This window comes from Ailuropoda melanoleuca, unplaced genomic scaffold (assembly GCF_002007445.2).
Source record: "Ailuropoda melanoleuca isolate Jingjing unplaced genomic scaffold, ASM200744v2 unplaced-scaffold48995, whole genome shotgun sequence".
In the NCBI taxonomy this organism is placed as follows: domain Eukaryota; kingdom Metazoa; phylum Chordata; class Mammalia; order Carnivora; family Ursidae; genus Ailuropoda; species Ailuropoda melanoleuca.
Genome location: NW_023221608.1, coordinates 1 through 691, shown reverse-complemented (window position 1 = coordinate 691; position 691 = coordinate 1). Strand labels below are relative to the sequence as shown.

Genomic DNA, 691 nt, shown 5'->3' with positions numbered 1-691 from the left:
TGTCTGCGAGCTACGAAAACCGCACCAGGGACAATGGCCGAGAAAGTGGCCCTGAAGGCATGGAGCCAGATGGCATCATCGAGAGTAACTGGAATGAGATTGTCGATAGTTTCGATGACATGAGCTTGTCGGAGTCTCTTCTCCGAGGAATCTATGCCTATGGTTTTGAGAAACCTTCCGCCATTCAACAGCGGGCTATTCTTCCTTGTATCAAGGGGTATGATGTGATTGCACAGGCCCAGTCTGGTACTGGGAAGACTGCCACCTTTGCCATTTCTATTCTTCAGCAGGTTGAGCTGGACCTGAAGGCTACCCAAGCCTTGGTGCTGGCACCTACCCGAGAGTTGGCCCAGCAAATTCAGAAAGTGGTGATGGCTTTGGGTGACTACATGGGTGCCTCCTGCCACGCGTGCATTGGAGGGACCAACGTGAGGGCTGAAGTGCAGAAATTGCAGTCTGAAGCACCCCATATTATTGTGGGCACTCCTGGACGTGTGTTTGACATGATTAACAGACGTTACCTGTCACCCAAATGCATAAAGATGTTTGTGCTGGATGAAGCAGATGAGATGTTGAGTCGTGGGTTCAAGGACCAGATCTATGACATCTTTCAGAAGCTGAGCAGCAACACGCAGGTAGTGCTGTTGTCTGCTACGATGCCAGCCGATGTCTTGGAGGTGACAAAGAAGTT

The 691-nt window shown here is 50.7% G+C and overlaps 1 protein-coding gene across 1 annotated transcript; it reads left to right on the top strand.

Moving 5' to 3' along the window:
• Nucleotides 1-8: 8 nt before the first annotated feature.
• On the top strand, nt 9-683 carry LOC117799403 (eukaryotic initiation factor 4A-I-like; the record flags this gene model as incomplete). The annotated part of the gene is made up of 1 exon (XM_034651882.1): nt 9-683. A coding segment is annotated over one exon (675 nt), but the record flags the coding sequence as incomplete, so codon positions are not given.
• Nucleotides 684-691: the final 8 nt, after the last annotated feature.